This window comes from Myxine glutinosa, chromosome 1 (assembly GCF_964187855.1).
Source record: "Myxine glutinosa chromosome 1, kmMyxGlut1.1, whole genome shotgun sequence".
Taxonomy (NCBI): Eukaryota; Metazoa; Chordata; class Myxini; order Myxiniformes; family Myxinidae; genus Myxine; species Myxine glutinosa.
The window spans coordinates 338,364,995-338,381,703 of NC_136261.1; the positions used below are offsets into that span (position 1 = coordinate 338,364,995).

A 16,709-nucleotide genomic window follows, 5' to 3' on the forward strand; every position below is an offset into this window, starting at 1 on the left:
TGGACAAAAAAATGGAAACACCTGGATAAATGAGGTTCACCAGGCAACGACATCCACACAGATGTGGCCCTAATGATAACTCAGCAAATTGACATCCTTGTCAATTATTCTTGAAAATTGATATCCTTGAAAAGGATAGAGCACAGACAATCCCCATCGGTTGGCATCCATGGGGAGGAGGAAATTCCTGGAGTAAATGCCCCACTGAATACGGTGAGAAAAGCGGCGCCATTGTTTTGACGTCGCTGGTACCCAGAGTATCCCAGGAAGTGATGGCATTTCCCCCAAGCTCAGTGGCTGTGTTAAGTGTTTGTCTCATCAGTTTGTCCGTGAGTGTGTGCATGTGTCAGCTCTATTATGCGCCTTCGCCCAAGTATTAAAAAATCCCAGTATGCTTAGGGTCATGTATAAAAATGCTGCATAGGTCTGCTTGCTTATAATCATGGCTAGCATGGCTGCAAGAGGAGACTCCCACCCAATGCCCCCATCCACAGAGCATGTGTGGTCGCCCAATGGTTTGATGAACATGACACTGATGTGTCATGACATGGTATCCATATGTCACGGCCCTCTCAGTCACCAGATTTGAACCCAATCAAGCATTTATGGGATATTCTGGAACGACGCTTGAGACAGCGTTTCCACCTCCATCAAACAGGTGAGAGGTGATTGACTTTCTCATGTAAGAATGGCGCCACATCCCTCCTGCAGAATTCTAGATGCTGGTGGACTCTATGCCACGACACATACAGGCCGTACTGGCCACACGTGGTGGCCCAATGCCCTATTAAGTGACCTTACATTGATGTTTCCATTTTTTGTCCACTAACTATATACACGTATATGTAGCATATCTGCTGGCAAATTATCACCCAGGAAATTGATTTGATGGCACTAACTCCACTCTCAGAGAAATATAAACATTCAAAGATAATTTTGTCCCCCTTTCATTTAATACAACACAATTCATTTAATCTTAAGTTATGCATTTATTGAGTAATAATAAAGGTGAAAAAGCACATTAAATTTGTCAGATGAAGTGTAAGAAAGGGTGTACAACTAATGCTAAAATATGAATGCAACAATTAAAAATATACACAATCTCTGTATTGAATAGGGCTATATGGAGGTAGTAAAGGATAGCAAAAGGCCGATATTGAAAATGACACAACAGAGAGACAAAGATAATCCTTCCCTACTTCCCCCATTACTGCCCCTTTAACTACCCTCATTCCTTATTCACTGCTCAAGTTATATTTTCTCCATTTAACCCAAGGCCTTTCATTTGCCATTGAATCAGGGCCACACCAGCAAACCCATAAAGCACGGTGGAACTGACACCATGCAATTGTGTCAGTTGGACCATGCTTTATGGGTTTCCTGTTGCAGATGGTGCTTTTCCTTAAGGCCCTTGTGCAAGTGCAACAAACCTAAACCAACCCAAAGATGATTTCCTATGAGAAATGTCTAAATATTCCTTGAATTTCTCCCAGGAAAAAGAAAGAATCATGCGATGATTAAAGATATTCCAATACACATCACATACACCCCAGAATAATGGAAATTATCGATTTGCATTCTCATTTTGGCAATATGATTAGCATCTTGAAACCCCTGATTTTTACCTACAACTGCCAGTGCTATGCTCTTGTACCTGTGAGAGATCCAAGATGTTATGCTCGGCCATCTTGGTATGTCCATTCTTGAAGGATGACTTGTATGTTTTGAGATTCTACAACTACCTTTGCCCCTGAACTGAAAAAAATATTTTAAAGAATTATATTATATGGTTGGTTTGAGGAAGCTCTGAAGCCCGCAATTCAAAATCAAACTCCAAACATGAAATGAAGAACAGTCAGTGAATTTGCTGATTATTGATGAAGTTTTAGAAGATTTATACAACCCTCCGATCCACTTTCTGAATAATCCTCTCAAAGAAGTTCTGTCACTCAAATTTTTGGGTCTCACGATCTGCCATGATCTTTCCGGGGAAAAACACATTTCCAAGTTGGCCTCCAAAGCCAGACGCCGACTGGGCATCCTCCGCCGTGCAAAGTCCTTTCTGGGCACTTCTGAATTCCTCACCACATACAAGGCTTTCATCCGCAGCTCAATGGAATACTGCTCTCCCCTCTGGGCCGGTGCTCCTGCCTCACACCTACCTCGGCTTCACGTGGTTGATACCAAAGCATTCAGAATCATTGGAATCTCCCGCGATGAAGCCGAATGTGAGGGTCTTTCACTCACTCACCATAGGCAGGTTGGTGGTCTTTCTGTCTTCTACCGACTCCCCTCCGGCCTAGCTCCCCCAGCTCTGTCTGCGCTCTGTCCCCCAAATATTCCTGCAGGTCGCACAAGATCCGTCAGAAACCTTCTTCTGGTGAAACTGCCAAAATAAACTCTCTGCTCACCTTCACTCTTTCATTCCTCTTTTCTCCCACCTCTGGAACAAACTCCCTCACTCTCTTCATTCCCACTCCTCCCTCCAGGTCTTCAAAACAGCTGTTCGCCACCATCTCTTATCTTGATCTTTTCTACCCCCGTTAAAACACCCCAAATGCACCTATTTCAATCTCCGACTTCATTACTGAAATTCCTAGTAGTGTTCATTTGTTTAATATCGTGTACCCCTCCTCCACCACCCACCAGGCCTCTCCCTTCCACAGATCTACCAACGTCCCCCTTCTCTTCTGTTGTTTTGCTTGTGTGCTTCCCTCTCTCTCCCCCTCTTGTATCCCACTCCCTTTATTGCATGTTTTATGTGTCCGTGCATGTTTTCGTGTGTAATGTGTTCGCTCTTACACGAGCCTCGACTCAGTATACAAAAAAAAAAATCGTTTCCTTTGTTCATGTGTGCTTAGTTTTTTTCACTTATGTACGTAGAATTTGCTTTGGCTTAACCTGGTTCCTTTTCAAGTCGAATATATTTCACCATAAAAGGGGTTGGGGGTGGCGAGTTAGATTTCAAATATATGCAGGTGTGCTAAGGTGCAATGAGCTACAAATATAAATGAGAGTAACTTATCACAAACTTCCCCTGAATTTACTCATATTAAATTTCCTTTGTACACTCTGTTATGGCAGTCTGAAAATTTCCATCAAGATTAAATCAAATGTCAGGACAATCACTGTGCAAATCAAATGTATGGAGGATCACAGAGAAAGAAAGGCATACCTTGCTTGGTTCATCCTGTAGTGCCAAAAGCCTCCCTTTATTCATCCGACGAAGGACAGAAGTTGAGCTACATGAGTCTGCCTGTCCTTCGACAAGAGCTGCTGATCCGAGAGGACTGTACCTTAGCTCTGCTGCGCTTCCCAAATGAGACCTACAAATCAACAACTTTGTGTTTCAATCACAGCACTGGAAGTAAATACTGAATTATAATTTCCATCGCAAAATAAAAACTAGAACAATGCGACGGTGTCACCAATATGCCTCCGCAAAGTCCCACAATGGGTAGATGCCATCGTTCACTGCCCTAAAAATAAACAAGTTTGATTTAAATCCCTTCAGCTGTTTTTAAGTTTCACATTTTCACCAGCCATGACAGGTTTCACATCGATCGGTGAAGCAGTTTCAGAGAAGGGATTATTTTTTAAATATCAGCATTCAAGGAAATATGGTCTGCCACACCATGTGACATATGACCTTTAAAAAATGTACACTCTGCATATGTATGGGTAGGGGATCACGTTTGTGAAGTTTCGTGTTGATCGGATAACGTTCGTTTTTCTATCCAAGATGGCTGCCAAACCACGTGACCTATGACATCATCATTTTCGAACTACATGCAACAGTGGTGTTAGATGATATTTGTAAAATTTTGCATCAATAGGGTAAGCAGTTTCAGAGAAATAATTATTTAATATTTCCCTTCAATCCAATAAGCCTGCCACACCATGTGACCAATGATGTTTTTGTGATCATCTTTTAATCTCCATGCATAGTCAATGACACACGCAAAGTTTAGAGTCAATCAATTTGGTGGTTTGGGAGAAGATTTTTAAAAAGGTTTTAGGTTCAATCCAATATGGCTGTCAAACCATGTGACCTATGATTTCATAAATTTAATATTTCAATACAAATGGGTGATAGATCATGTGCATGCAATTTCAGATTTTTAGGATAAGGAATTTGATTAAAACATTTTTGGCTGGTATACCACTTCACCTATGATGTCATCATTTCATGCTTTTGTTCCCCATTGGGAGTACTTGACAATGTGCCATGTTTCAAATTTTTCCATTCAGCGGTTTCCGAGAAATCTTTTTAAAATGATTTGCGTTTAATCCAAGATGGCTGCCATACCACGTGACCTATGATGTCACAATTGTCATATAAACATTCTGCATGGGTGTCACTCCTACCCTGAAAGTTTTGTCTTAATCGGACATGTGGTTGCTGAGAAAAACGAGGTTTAGTCCGTATGGACGGACAACCCGAAAACATAATGCCTCCTGCCACCTTCGGGGGTGGAGGCGTAATGGCGATTCCAATTCAGGACAGTGACAGAAACAAGCAAATCACCTTCAGCATTTGATGAATCCTCAATTTTGTCTTCCGTACTGCTTTCTTTCACATTGTCACTACTTTCTTTACATCATAAGTACATGTTCATCCTTACCACCCGTGTGCATTAGTACACTTTTATTTAAACAAGGGGCTAAGGCCTGTGGAGGCCGGACTTTGTGGTGTAATGGTTAGAGCGTCAGCTCCGAGTCTGCTTCCTTGCTTGAAGTTCAGCATTTAAAAGGATAAGAGCACAGACAATTACCATAGTTCAGCATCCACGAGGAGGAAATTCCTCACTGAGTGGGGTGAGGAAGGCGGCGCCATTGTTGTGACGTCGCTGGCACCGCCCCAGAGTGCCCCAGAAATTGATGGAATTATCTGTGTTATAGTATAATGAAAACTAGCCTGGTGTTGGCTTAGCGGTTAGGGTGCCAGCTTGGGATTCTAGGATCCTGGGTTCAAATCCCGGTTGATCGCTGAATTAACACCAGGGGGGTTGACTCACCCTGTCATCCCTCTGAGGTCGGCACAATTGAGTACCAGTTCACTGGTAATTTCCTGCGTGTCGCAAGAGGCGACTAACAGGGTTGGTGGCAGGAAGGGCATCCGGCCATAAAACATTGCTTCAAAAAGGGGACCATGGTGCCTGAAAAAGGCCAACCTTTCCTCTTTCCCCTCTGCGGGGAAAAATGGCCTCTAAAGGTGGTATATATATATATATATATATACTAGCGGGGTCACCCGTGGGAATCCCACGGGCATGGATGTGTGTGACATTTCGACATATTGAGTTATATGCTGCACATTCATTTTTACAAAATGGTTACTGGCAAGTCATCAGATCCAGAAATGGTGTGATGAACACAATTTATTTATTTCACATAATATGTGACCCCTCACTCCTCTCCACCTGACACTCTCCTGTCTCCACCTGACACTCTCCTGTCTCCACCTGACACTCTCCTCTCTCCACCTAGCACTCCTCTCCTCTCCAAACCCTCACATCCCTCTCCTTTCCAATCCCTCACCTCTCCAATCCCTCACACTCCTCTCCTCTCCAATCCTTCACACGCCTCTCCAATCGCGCCTCACACTCCTCTCCAATCGCGCCTCACACTCCTCTCCAATCGCGCCTCACACTCCTCTCCAATCGTGCCTCACACTCCTCTCCAATCGTGCCTCACACTCCCCTCCAATCACTCCTCTCCAATCGTGCCTCACACTCCTCTCCAATCACACCTCACACTCCTCTCCAATCGTGCCTCACACTCCTCTCCAATCGCGCCTCACACTCCTCTCCAATCGCGCCTCACTCGCCTCTCCAATCGGCTTTCCCCGTCTCGTTTCTCTCCTTTTGCTCCCGTCTCGTTCTTTTTCTTGCTCCAAATCGGCCCGTCGGAATCGGAAATCGGCCCGTCTCGCCCGTCGGCCCGTCGGAATCGGAAATCGGCCCGTCTTGCTTTTGTGCTTGTGCGTAAATAAATTGTGTTCATGACACCATTTCTGGTGTTGGGCTAGCGGCTAGGGTGCCGGCTTAGGATCCTGGGTTCGAATCTCGGTCGATCGCCGAATTAATGCCAGGGGGGTTGACTCAGCCTGTCATCCTTCCGAGGTCGTCTAATTGAGTACCAGTTCACTGGTAATTCCCTGTTTGTCGTTGAAGGCGGCAAAAAGGGTTGGCGTCAGGAAGGGCATCCGGCCGTAAAACATTGCTTCAAAAAGGGGACAAAAAAACAACAACTACCACGGTCCCCGAAAAGGCCAACCCCCGCTTTGCGGGGAAAAATGGCCTCTAAACGGTGGTTTTTACACCATTTCTGGATCTGATGACTTGCCAGTAACCATTTTGTAAAAATGAATGTGCAGCATCTAACTCAATATGTCGAAATGTCACACACATCCATGCCCGTGGGATTCCCACGGGTGACCCCGCAAGTTTGCATTGACGTTCGTCGATGGACTCGTTCGCCCGTCTCATTCGTTTTCTTGCTGCATCCTGTTCAAGTCTGCGTTCTTCATCGATCGTCTCATTCATTTTGGAAATAGAAGTTTCCACGCAGCGCATGAATTGTCACGATCCTCAAGAGGAATTTGTCTCGTAATCATCAAATGATAAATGGCAAGTAAATTATATTGTGGAAAATTAAAGATTTCAAATAAACCTATTTAAAGTGTATTCGCACATAACTAATTTTAAAAAACGAAGAAATATCTCTCGGTAATTTCCTGAAACATATTTTACTTCCGGCTAATAATGTTGAATTAAATAAAAACGAAGAAATATATGTCGGCATCATTGTTGACGTTTTTGTGACGACTGTCATCAAACGAAAAAGTAATATATCTTAACGGAAAAGCAAAAGCGAATTTTTAATATATATCGACACGTTGCCGTCGGTGTCATGTTGGGCGGTGTATGATACACCATGACGCGATTTTTAAAAATATATCCCTGCATTTTCCCGCGTGTGTGGAATGTTCTCAATTATTGCTGACACCGAGTCCAAAACCATCGATAAAAATGAAATCATATGGTGAGTTAGATTGGAGATAAAGGCGTGAGAGAGACTCAATGGCCTTGAAGTTGAAGTTACAGGCGTTTGAGAATTCATTTCGTTCTATAAACGGCAACTTTCATTGGATTTCCTTCCCGTTTTTTTTCAACCGAGTCGAAAACTATGTTAGCGACTGTGAAAAATGAAATGATATATCGAATTTTTAATATGTATCGACACGTTGCCGTCGGTGTCATGTTAGGCGGTGTATGATACACCATGACGCGATTTTAAAAAATATATCTACATTTTCCCGCGTGTGTGGAATGTTCTCAATTATTGCTGACACCGACTCTAAAACCATCGATAAAAATGAAATCATATGGTGAGTTAGATTGGAGATAAAGGCGTGAGAGAGACTCAATGGCCTTGAAGTTACAGGCATTTGAGAATTCATTTCGTTCTATAAACCGCAACTTTCATCGGATTTTCTTCTCTTTTTTTTTCAACCGAGTCTAAAACTATGTTAGCGACTGTGAAAAATGAAATGATATATCGAATTTAAAATAGATATCGACACATTGCCGTCGGTGTCATGTTGGGCGGTGTATGATACACCATGACGCGATTTTAAAAAATATATCTCTGCATTTTCCCGCGTGTGTGGAATGTTTGTGGAAAATTAAAGATTTCAAATAAACCTATTTAAAGTGTATGCGCACATAACTAATAAAAAAAACGAAGAAATATCTCTCGGTAATTTCCTGAAACATATTTTACTTCCGGCTAATATGTTGAATGAAATAAAAACGAAGAAATATATGTCGGCATCATTGTTGACGTTTTTGTGACGACTATCATCAAACGAAATAGTAATATATCATAACGGAAAAGCAAAAGCGAATTTTTAATATATATCGACACATTGCCGGCGGTGTCATGTTGGGCGGTGTATGATACACCATGACGCGATTTTAAAAAATATATCTCTGCATTTTCCCGCGTGTGTGGATTGTTCTCAATTATTGCTGACACCGAGTCTAAAAGTAAAACCATCGATAAAAATGAAATCATATGGTGAGTTAGATTGGAGATAAAGGCGTGAGAGAGACTCAATGGCCTTGAAGTTACAGGCCTTTGAGAATTCATTTCGTTCTATAAACGGCAACTTTCATCGGATTTTCTTCCCGTTTTTTTTCAACCGAGTCTAAAACTATGTTAGCGACTGTGAAAAATGAAATGATTTATCGAATTTGATTTGAAATAAAACTGGGGGAGAGCAAGACACCACGGGCCTACAAAACAGGACTCAAAGCTATGCGAGTTAATAAAATGGTGGATATTTGTTTATAGCCACTCCCAGAATGGGTGGAGCTATGGGTGGAGCTACTCTGCAAACCGAGTAAGCCACACCCCGGACAGACACCCAACAGATAGACAGACAGACAGACAGAATCATCTACGGCTATTATAATATAGATAGTATAATGAAAACTACAGTCATCAGAGATGTACGGGGATGCGTTGAAACATGTGTCTGGCTGTTTATGGGACGAAATATGTTGAAACTTGGATGTTGTATTTGGGGTGGGAACATTCTCCTATGTTGGGATGGCCACCTCAAATCTCCACCCCTCCTTCACTCCCCTTCTCTGCTCCGCGCTGTAGGCAGCGGATGTTCCTAGTCTTTGTAATTCAATGAGATCGAGAAGAGCAGTTTCACACATTGTTTTTACAAGATGGAGACCAAATGAAATCCTTTACTTAAAAAAAATGACCGTACCAAAGTCAATTAATTTATCCTTATTGAAAAGATAATTCGGAAAGATTCATTGCAATCGACGCTGTGGGCCTGGAAAGAGTGGGTGGGCTTGGAATACAAACCAGCTCTCATTTGCTCTATCTACAAAGTTCCGTAAAGTCTGCGATAATTCAGAAGAAAAATCTGACTTTCATATAACTGTGAAACAACAAATACTTGAACAAAGCAGAATAAAATAAGTACAAATTAATTTGATGGAAATTGATCGTTGGTGGTGTTTGATGAGTGGTGACGATTTGATGATCGCGGGTGAGGATTGTTTTCTTTTTTAAACACTCATGAGCCGTTCTGATGAAGTGTGGCTTGAACGACCCAAGGTGGGAACCAAAACCCCCAATATGCACCTGAACCGACCCAGATTGGGGACTTCTGCTTCCGCTCCCTTGAGCAAGAAAGCGACTTCGACCTCCACACGGCATTAAAGTTTAAGTATTTTCCCATTCGTGTACTTCTTTCTTTCCTGGAAGTCCTAGCAGTGTCCATGTGTTTTATAACTCCCCACCTCCCCCCCCCCCCCCGTCCAATGCCTCCTGCCCTCAAGCCCTCTCCCTCCCACAGATCTCCCGATGTCCCTGCTCTCAAATGTTGTACTTGTGTGCTTTCCCTCTCTCTCCCCATCTTGTCTCCCGCTCCCTTTATCTTATGTTTTAGGTGTCAGTTTGTCTTTTTGTTATTAATGTTAGCTCTTACACGAGCCTCCATCTTGTATACAAAAAAAAAAATACAGTGCATACCTTGGTAGACCTTGATCCAAAAGTGATCCAGCTTTTAATCTCCACTGCTCTGTGTCAACTTTCAACTTCACCACCTCCTCAGCCATGCGGTCCTGAAATCACAGGTAAAGGACTCGAGTTGGTGTACAAATGTTCATTCTTTGGCTTGACTGACCTTACCTATAACTGCTGCTCACAATTGCCTTTAGATAAGGAATTGCTTCAATGAAAATGAAACCACACAATTAACATGACAATGACGTTCACTTTAAATGAATGACAAATTAAAAGGAAATGAAAAAGGTGAAAGTATAAAAGTTAAATGTGCAGTGTATATACCAATGTTGAATTAAAAAATTAATTAAACAACAAGAGTTAGTTTTAGTTTGTTTCCCATAGTGGTTAGTATACATTTGTCAACCCTCGGTTGGCATTACATATCATTAAAGATTGGTGGTATGGTGGTATCATTTTCAGAAAAGATAGTCCGGCTTATGTTGGTGACAGGAAGTATGGAGAAATAACTGGACCAAAACTACATCAGTAAAGTGGAAGAGCACTCGATAGAGAGCATACCCCCCCCCCCCCCCCCCCCGCCAAGCTGAATATTTAACGTTTTGTATCCCACTGATAGGCCGGATTTGGATCTGCACCTGAACCAAAATCTAATCGGTTTGTTCTTGTCGCCTAAACAACTCATCCACCAAGTTTTGTCATAACTCGTCCACACGTATTGAGATGTCGTGCTAGGTATCGATTTTGGCCCTATCTCTCAATTGTGAAGAATCACTTTTTAAAAAATTCTCGGATACAGCTCCGGATCTGGATCTTCACCAAGATATAAACATTTCGTCCTTATCGCACACCCAACTTGTTCACAAAGTTTCGTCCGAATCCATCCATAACCTTTTGAAACATTATGCTATATATCGTTTGTGAACCCATCACTCAATGGTGAAGACGAATCACTTTAAATATATATATATATATATATATATGAGGGGCAGTCAATAAGTAACCTTAAAATATTTTTCACAACTTGTTTATTGCATGTACGTTTTTAACAACTGTTATTTTTCAACATAATCTCCATTGCGTTCAATACATTTATTCCAGCGCTTTACTAAGACCTGGATTCCTCTAGAATTTTTTTATATTTTGGCTGCTTGTGTAGCCATTCATGCACCACCTCTTGGACATCTTCGTCGGATCAGAAAGTGGTTCCACCAAGCGCCTCTTTAAGTGGCCCAAAGATGCGCTAATCCGAATGGGCGAGGTCTGGTGAGTCGGGTGGATGAGGAAGACACTCAGCATGCAGGTCCTCGATTCTTGCAGCTGTAGCATGGACTGTATGGGGCATTGTCATGCTGCAGCAAAACACTGGTAGTAAATAGTCCACGACATTTTGATCTGATTGCTTGTTTCAGATGATTTTGAGGAGGTCGCAGTATGATGCACTGGTGACTGTGGTCCCTCTGGGCAGGTAATGCTCGACAAGTGGACGTCGGCTATCCCAGAAGAGCGTCAGCATCACTTTTCCAGCGGACGGCCGTGTGCGGGATTTTTTTGGGCTTCGGTGAAGTTGAATGGCGCCACTCTTTGCTTGCCCTCTTCGTTTCTGGCTGAAAGTAGTGGACCCAGCTTTCATCCCCAGTCACTACGGGCTGTAAGAAAGCGTTGCTTTCTGTTTCGTAACGTTGCAGAAGTTCTTCACATACGTCCACTCGCCGTTCTTTCAGTTTGAGTGTGAGTTGTCTTGGCACCAACCTTGCAGACACTTTGCGGAACCACAGCACATTGTGAATGATATGATGTTCTGAACCATGGCTAATGTTCAATTCGGAGATTTCTGGATGATTAAAATGTACAGTGTACGGTAGAGATTTGAATTTAATCTTTAGAGTGATCTGGTTGATTCAAATGTTCAGTGTAAGGCAGAAAAGATCAAGATTTTTTAAATGGGGGAATATAAGAGATGGTGGTGAAGAGCTGTTTTGAAGATCTGGAGGGAGGAGTGGGATTGAAGAGAGTGAGGGAGTTTGTTCCAGAGGCGGGAGAAAAGAGGAATGAAAGAGAGAAGGTGAGCAGAGAGTCTTGATTTTGGCAGTTTCACAATAAGAGGGTTTCTGACAGATCTTGTGCATCCTGCAGGAATATTTGGGGGACAGAGCACAGACAGAGCTGGGGGAGCAAGGCCGGAGAGGAGTCGGTAGAAGACAGAAAGACCACCAACCTGCCTGCAGTGAGTGAGTGAAAGGCCCTCAGAGTTAGCTTCATCGCGGGAGATTCCAATGATTCTGAAAGATTTGGTTTCTACAACGTGAATCCGAGCTAGGTGTGAGGCAGGGGCACCAGCCCAGAGGGGAGAGCAGTATTCCATTGAGCTGCGGATGAAAGCCTTGTATGTGGTGAGGAGCTCAGAAGTGCCCAGAAAGGACTTTGCATGACGGAGGATGCCCAGTCGGCGACTGGCTTTGGAGGCCAGATTGGTAATGTTGTTTTCCCAGGAAAGATCATGGCAGATAGCAAGACCCAAAATCTTGAGTGACGGAACTTCTTAGAGAGGATTGTTGAGAAAGTGGTGGGTTTTCCAGACGGTCTTTTCAGAGAGGCAAAGTTAGAGTGTGAGATTTGCAGTGAGGGTATAGAATGGCCTGCTCTGAATCCAAATTGATGATCTGAGATCCAAATTCTCACTTGAACATAATGGAAATCTCAGGTGAGATATTTACATCTGTAGGAGTCATTTGTTGTCAATAAACAGTGCAACATCATTTTTATTTTTATTTTTATATTTTTTTGTATGCTAGACCGAGGCTCGTGAAAGATCTAACATTAATCACACAAAAAGTCAAACCAACACAAACCGACACATAAAACAAAATAAGGGGAGCGGTAGACCAGATGGGGAGAGAGGGGGAAGGACACAAACACAACATTTGAGAGCAGGGACATCGAGAGAACTGTGGGAGGGAGAGGGCTTGGGGGGAGGTGGGAGAGGTATAAAACATATGGACACTGCAAGGACTTCCAGGAAAGAAGTTGGAATTTCGAAAAAAGGGTGTATCTGGGGTGAATTAGCGGGGGTAGAAGAGATTAAGGTTTTGGATGGGGGAAGATAAGAGATGGTGGTGAACAGCTGTTTTGAAGACCTGGAGGGAGGAGTGGGATTTAAGGGAGTGGGGGAGTTTGTTCCAGAGTCGGGAGAAAAGGGGAATGAAAGAGTGAAGGTGAGCAGTGAGTCTAGATTTTGGCAGTTTAACCATAAGAGGGTTGCTAGCAGATCTTGTGCAACCTGTAGGAATATTTGGGGGACAGAGCACAGAGAGAGCTGGGAGAGCAAGGACGGAGAGGAGTCGGTAGAAGACAGAAAGACCACCAACCTGCCTGCGGTGAGTGAGTGAAAGGCCCTCGGAGTTAGCTTCATCACAGGAGATTCCAATGATTCTGAAAGCTTTGGCTTCAACAGCGTGAAGCCGAGCTAGGTGTGAGACAGGAGCACCGGCCCAGAGGGGGGAACAGTATTCCATTGAGCTGCGGATGAAAGCCTTGTATGTGGTGAGGAGCTCAGGTGTGCCAAGGAAGGACTTCGCACGACGGAGGATGCCCAGTTGGCGACTGTCTTTGGAGGCCAGCTTGGAAATGTGGTTTTCCAAAAATAAAGATCATGGCAGACAGTGAGACCCAAAAGCTTGAGCGACAGAACTTCTTGGAGAGGATTGTTGAGAAAGTAGATGGGAGGGTTTTCCAGTCGGTCTTTTCGGAGAGACATAGTAAGAGTGTGAGATTTGTCAGGATTGAAAGACATGTTCCACTTGTTTGACCAGTCTGTGATTTTGTCGAGGTCTGCAGAGAGTGAGGAGACTGCAGGCTGCCGATCTGAGGGATGAGGAATGGTGCGGCAGATAGTGGAGTCATCAGCAAAGAGATAGAGAGGATTTTCCAGAGAGTCGGAGAGATCATTGGTGAAGACCAGAAAAAGCACAGGGCCCAGAACAATACCTTGGGGGAACTCCTGCCAGAACAAGAAGGGGCGATGAGAGAAATCCATTCAGGGCCACACGTTGACTACGACCAGAGAGGAAGTACGCAAGCCAAGCATGGAGATTTCCATGGATACTATAGGAGAGTTTGGTGAGCAGAGCTGGGTGCCAGACCGTATCGAAGGCACGTGATATGTCGAGGGAGACAGCTCTGATTTCCTGTTTGGCATTGAGGACCTCCATCCATTGTTGAGACAGCAGAAGCAACATGTCCAGAGTAGAATGACCGGGTCTGAATCCAAATTGATGATCGGAGATCAAGCCATTGGAGAAGAGGAAGGATTTGATATCCGAAGCAATGATGGATTCCATGACTTTGCTGATAATTGGGAGCAGGCTGATTGGTCTGTCGTTGCAAGGATCTGTTTTTGCACCTTTTTGTGTAAAGCGGTAATGTTTGCTGATTTCCAAGATGCAATTCTGAAGTAATGATCATTCTCTTTCTTCTCATTCTTCTCTTTTTCTTTCATTCAAAATCCTCATTCTCATCTGAAGTAATGGTTCATGATGTTCAGCACCCAGATTCAAATTCTGTACATGATATGTATTTGTGCATTATCTTGAAACATATTTTTAAATGATTTTAAAGTACACTGATGTGTACTAATGTTTGTCCTGCATGTGATTAAAGTAAAGGTCCACGATGAACCTTCGATCAATGTTAAACAAGTACAAAAAGTTTTAATTAAAACAAAAGCCGCGTCGATGTTACACAATGCCTAGATGCAGCTGTGCCTATAACGTCGATGTTATAGGCACAGGACATTCCTATTGATTCGATTACTTGATGTTATTTTTGTGCAAAGTGAAAATATATCTCGGCAATTTCCCGTGTGTGGCGACGAATTTTTAATATATCTCGGCATTTTCCCGTCTGTTATTTCAGGCGGTGTATGACTGACCATGCCGCGATTTAAAAAAAAAAAATCTCGGCAATTTCCCGTGTGTGGCGACACGTGAACGAAGCTATGCTCCTCTCTCCACATTATTGTGACGATGTATAAATTAAATATTTCATCGTGACGATTGTCATCAAATGGACGAATTTTTAATATATCTCGGCATTTTCCCATCTGTTATTTCGGGCGGTGTATGACTGACCATGCCACGATTTAAACAAAATATATATATCTCGGCATTTTCCCGTCTCTTATTTTGGGCGGTGTATGACTGACCATGCCGCGATTTAAAAAATATAGATCTCAATGGACTTGAAGTTACAGGCCTTTGAGAATTCATTTCGTTCTATAAAGGGCAACTTTCATCGGATTTTCTTCCCGTTTTTTTTCAACCGAGTCTAAAACTATGTTCGCGACTGTGAAAAATGAAATGATATATCGAATTTGATTTGAAATAAAACTGTGTGAGAGAGGAAGACACCACGGGCCTACAAAACAGGCCTCAAAGCTATGCGAGTTAATAAAATGGTGGATATTTGTTTATATGAAGGCTCTCCCAGAATGGGTGGAGCTATGGTTCCCAGAATGGGTGGAGCTTTGAGGTTTTGTCTTCTCTGCAAGAACAAGAACAAGAAGAAGAAGAACAACAACAACAGCAGAGGGCACTCTATGAGCAGCGTCTGCGACGCGGCTAAAAAGGTAAAACAATAAATTTGGCAGGGGAAAGGAGAATACACTCAGTGTGGCATAAATCACAGGAAAGAAATTAATGTCTTTGAGGAAAAAAAACAAAGGAGTCGAAGGGTGACAATGCTACAAGGTACAAATTACAGATCTTGGACTGATGAATTTCCATGAATTCTCTGTTTTCAGCATTGATATGTATTTGATGATTAAACCTGTGTTCATTGAGCAGATGGGCTGGAAAAAGTGGCCTAAAGGTACGCGCACTCAGCTCTAAGCTGTCTATCCTGGGTTTGAATCCAGGCCCAGCTATAAACCGTCGTCCTTGTCTTTGACAGGCAGGGCGATTCATCAATGTGTCCCTCGGATGGACCTTAAACCTGCATTAGTTGGTGGACCTCAAAGATCCCACGGTGTCCTGTGGGAAGAGTGGACGAGCTATCGCCAGCACCCTGGCCAAATTCCAAAGTCCTGCCCTAACCTACAGCGTTCTCGGCCAACGATTCAGTCCCGCATCCTGGTGCTGCATCCGAGAGAACGAAGATTGTGCAGATGTTCAAAACTGTTTAAGCGATGGATGGCACACACACACACACAATAAATCGCATGCACCAGGATGACAGTTTATAGCTGGGCCGATATTCCAGCCAAGGCTAGACAGCTCATAGGTAAGTGTGCGTATCTCAAAATTATTCTGCCTGGAATTCAAAGAAAAGTTCTGCCAAAGTTTAAGGTTTTTCTGAAACGATATTTTTGCATTTATGCTAATTGATTGAGAATTATGGTCTTTATTTTACAAGGAATGCACAGGAATTATGTTGGATTTTGTAGGAAGCATGTTCTCATCATCATCATCCTCAAGTACCATGCCATATGCAGAGCGTTGGTGATGCCGAAGCAGTAACTAGGCTACAATTCTGGACCGGTCGCCAATCCGGATCAAGAAGTCAGGGCAGAATTTGGAATTTGCTCAGGGTGCCGGCGATAGCTCGCCTAATCTTCGCGAAGGATACCGTGGGATCTTTAACGTCCAACAACTAATCCCGACAGATGGGACGCCACACACTGATGAATCATCTTGCGGTAAATCACCGGAATGACAATTTATAGCTAGGCCAGGATTCAAACTCAGGTTAGACGGCTCAGAGGTGAGTGTACATATACCTTTGGGCCATGCTGCCAACCCCAGTGTTCTTATAAGCATTCAGCAATCACAAAAAGGACATTTGATGGAAAAGTTTCAAATTTTACATCAAAGTGACTGCATAGTGATGAATGTATTTTAAAAGGTGGGAATTCGCCGTGGCATCCTGAGATTTGGAAATCAATTCTCCAATTCCTGAAAGACAGGTTATTTTAACATCAGCTACCGTCTTTTTTATGGAAGGCTGCTGACTACTGGTGACCCCCTCATGGTTAAACAATTAAATTTTAACACAGAATTTATGCATCACAGTAACACTGCAAAATGTGATTTTACTTCAGAATCTGATGCGGGGAAATGTAATCAAAACCTTTACAACCATGGAATACGAGACAA

The 16,709-nt window shown here is 43.0% G+C and overlaps 1 protein-coding gene across 2 annotated transcripts in view; it reads right to left on the reverse strand.

The window, feature by feature from the left end:
* The window catches only part of LOC137412574 (liprin-alpha-1), a 394,428-nt gene that overhangs the window by 91,275 nt on the left and 286,444 nt on the right, over positions 1–16,709 (reverse strand). For both annotated transcript variants that reach the window (XM_068097905.2, XM_068097904.2), the window contains exons 12-13: positions 9,565–9,656; positions 3,176–3,326 (exon numbers count right to left, since the gene is read on the reverse strand). In XM_068097905.2, coding sequence (XP_067954006.1) covers positions 3,176–3,326; positions 9,565–9,656 — 243 coding nt within the window. The remainder of the gene's footprint in view (positions 1–3,175; positions 3,327–9,564; positions 9,657–16,709) is intronic.